At 39.4% G+C, this 3325-nt stretch overlaps 1 protein-coding gene across 1 annotated transcript; it reads right to left on the bottom strand.

The window, feature by feature from the left end:
* Nucleotides 1–1646: 1646 nt before the first annotated feature.
* Nucleotides 1647–2045, bottom strand: LOC131614044 (uncharacterized). The gene has a single exon (XM_058885673.1). It carries the CDS (start codon nt 2043–2045, stop codon nt 1647–1649), a length of 399 nt encoding a protein of 132 aa, XP_058741656.1.
* Between the last annotated feature and the right edge of the window lie 1280 nt (nt 2046–3325).

Genomic DNA, 3325 nt, shown 5'->3' with positions numbered 1-3325 from the left:
TTTAGAAATGATTTTAAATTTAAAATTTGCCACCGCAATCGGACGAAACAAATCAAGCGAGTCAGCCCCTTTAATCTTAGGAATACAAATAATGGAATTGGCATTAAAGCTCGGCAGCACCCAACCAGAGGAGAAAAATTGAATCACCGCATTCGCGACGTCTTGCTTGATAATGTCCCAATAGGTCTGGAAAAACGCCGCTCCAAAGCCGTTTGGACCCGGAGCACTGTCCCCATTTAAGCTAAAAACCGCTGCTGTTATTTCTTGCATAGATGGAATGTTGGTGAGAATTACATTTTTCGCCTCATCAACCAAAGTCGGAATGGTATTATCCCCCATAGAGAAATCCTGCACAGAAGAAACGTTAGCAGCAAAAAGATTTTCAAAATAGCGGACCGTATGATTAGCAATCTCCATAGGATTTGTGATATTATTATCACCATCAACCAGGATAGATATGGGCCTAAAAGTTTGCTTAATTTTGGATATTCTGTGAAAATACGCCGTATTACGATCTCCTTCCAAGCTCCACTTAGTTTTGGATTTGCTACGCCAAAGTTTTTCTTCCATATCAAGAGCCTTTAGAAGACCGGACTGAGCGTCAGCATCCATGGCCTTGAGAGAGTCACTTAAACCATCGACTTGAATAACATTTTGGATAATCCGAAGCTGTTCTTCCTCCTTTTTGACGTTATCAGAAATGTTCCCAACCGTAACTTTATTCCACACTTTAAGATCTTTTTTCAACGAAAGGAGCTTATTGGAAAAGATAACCATCGGGCAACCAACAAACTTACGGGACCAAGCAGAAGAGATAACTTGTTTGCAACCTTCATGAAGGGACCAAGCACTCAGAAACTTGAATTGCGAAGACTGATGCGCAAAATTAATATGAAATTCTAGCAGAAGAGGGTGGTGATCAGAGCAGAATTTGGGAAGGGAAGAAACTGCTAAGAAGCTGCAAATGTCAATCCAATTATAATTGCCAATGCACCGGTCAAGTCTCCTTTCAACAGATAAAAGAGGTTCCCGCTTATTCGACCAAGTGAATAAAGCACCTGCAGTAGGGAAATGGATAAGAGAGTTACTATTGGACCAAACCTGGAAATCCTGCATCGGCCTCTTCGCAGGACTAAGCCTACCCCTATGCTCATGAGCTCCCATTATGGCGTTGAAATCCCCAAAGAACACCCACGGCATCGGTTGAGACATAATCAAATGAGACAGCTCACTCCAAAGCTCTCTCCGTTTATAAAGATTCGTACCGGCATAGATCGCAGCAATAGCTATAACCTTATTATCCATACTAAAAGAAAATGCAAAAAATTGATCAGATAAAGACAATACAATTGGGTTAAATTCCTCCCTGCACAGACACCAAAGAGATGGTTTATCCAACGCGTTCGAAGAGAAAAGTTTAAGACCATGTCTAGAGAACCAATTGTAGTGGAAATGAGCAAACTCAATTTTCGGCTCGGCAATAAAAACAAAATCAGGATTATGAGACTTAAAAATACTCTTCAGGTCTAAACGAGAAGGGGCATTAGCCAAACCCCGGATATTCCAAAAAACACACTTCATAAGGAAGATTTCTTGGGTCCTGCTTGAGACCTAGTAGAGTCCTTCTTCTTGATCTTTGAAGAGTTTTACTTTTTGAGACCTGCAACTGCAGATGAGAAAACACCATCTGGTTTGGGTAATTTAGCAATATTGTCCCACGAACTTTGTAAAAAGCCTTCAATATGTCTATCGGGTATATCCTGCGTTGCATCCACGAAAGCTGACATAGATGATTCTGATTCTTCAGGGGCCTGAACTGCAAAATTCTGAGAATTAATGCATTGAAAACCAAAACCAACCTTCTGATTCTTTGGGATACCACTAGCCTGATGAAGACCAAGCATTTTGCATTCTTGAACCACATGTCCCGTTTTTCTACAATGCCCACAGAATGTTGGTAAGCTCTCGTACTCAATATCAGAGAAAAACGTAAATCCTTCTCTTTCCACCAACACATTATGATTTAGTGGCATAGACAAATCCATAACGATGAACACTCTCACAAACTGGCCAAAGGTTCTATCAATACGGGACTTGACAGAGGCTAAGTCAATGCATATAGTGAAGGATAGAGAAACACTTAGAAATGGGGGTTTGAATAAGTGTAGCTTTAAAACTTGTAAGATAAAAACTATTTGCACAATGATTTTTATCCTGGTTCGTTGTTAACTAAACTACTCCAGTCCACCCCCTTGGAGTGATTTACCTCACTTGAGGATTTAATCCACTAATCACACTTGATTACAATGGTTTTCAACTTAGAAACACTCTAAGTCTTCTAGAGTATCCTGATCACAACCTGATCACTCTAGGAACAAACAGCTTAGACAACTTCTAAGAGTTTCTAGAGTATACTGATCAACAACCTGATCACTCTAGAACTTACAACTTAATGTAAACAAATTCTTTTAAGAGTTACAATGCTTCTTATAAAGATATTATCACAATTGTGGTTTTCTCTTAAGTTTAAGCTTAAATCTCACTAAGATATTACAACAGCAATGTAGTGAGCTTGATGATGAAGTTTGAGAGCTTTTGATTTGAACAACGTTTCAGCGTTTTTGCATAAAAGTCTTGTCTACAGCTTCTCATCAGAACTTCATATTTATAGGCGTTTGAGAAGATGACCGTTGGGAGCATTTAATGCTTTGCGTAATCCGTACAACATTGCATTTAATGTTTCACTCTTCTGTGTTTACTGACGTTGCCTTTAATAGCTTCTAACGTTCCTTTTGTCAGTCAGCGTAGCCTGCCAGTCTAGTACTTGCTTCTGATCTGATGTTTGTGTAAACAACGTTTGAATGTCATCAGAGTCAAACAGCTTGGTGCAGAGCATCTTCTTGTCTTCTGACCTTGAAGAGCTTCTGAGCGTGATACCATGAGAACTTCAGTGCTTCTGCTTCTGATCTCAAGTTCTTCTGATGCTTCCATAGACCCATGTTCTGATTCTGCTTGACCATCTTCTGATGTCTTGCCAGACCACGTTCTGATGTTGCATGCTGAACCTTCTGAGTCAGTGCTTCTTGCGCTGATTTTGTGCATACTCTTTGTATAATTCCTGAAACGGAAATTGCATAGTATTAGAGTACCACATTATCTCATACAAAATTCATATCCTTGTTATCATCAAAACTAAGAATATTGATCAGAACAAATCTTGTTCTAACAATCTCCCCCTTTTTGATGATGACAAAAACATACATAAATGATTTGAATTTGCGATCAGAAAGGACAGACGGCTAAGGACAATTACACAGCTATAGCA

Source organism: Vicia villosa, linkage group LG6 (genome assembly GCF_029867415.1).
Source record: "Vicia villosa cultivar HV-30 ecotype Madison, WI linkage group LG6, Vvil1.0, whole genome shotgun sequence".
NCBI lineage: Eukaryota > Viridiplantae > Streptophyta > Magnoliopsida > Fabales > Fabaceae > Vicia > Vicia villosa.
Note: the sequence above shows the minus strand (reverse complement) of the source record. Positions and strands in the feature narration are given on the sequence as shown.

What these genes read in the sequence shown, in the direction of transcription:
- LOC131614044 (XM_058885673.1), bottom strand. Translation starts at nt 2,045, where the DNA reads ATGGATTTGTCTATGCCACTAAATCATAATGTGTTGGTGGAAAGAGAA.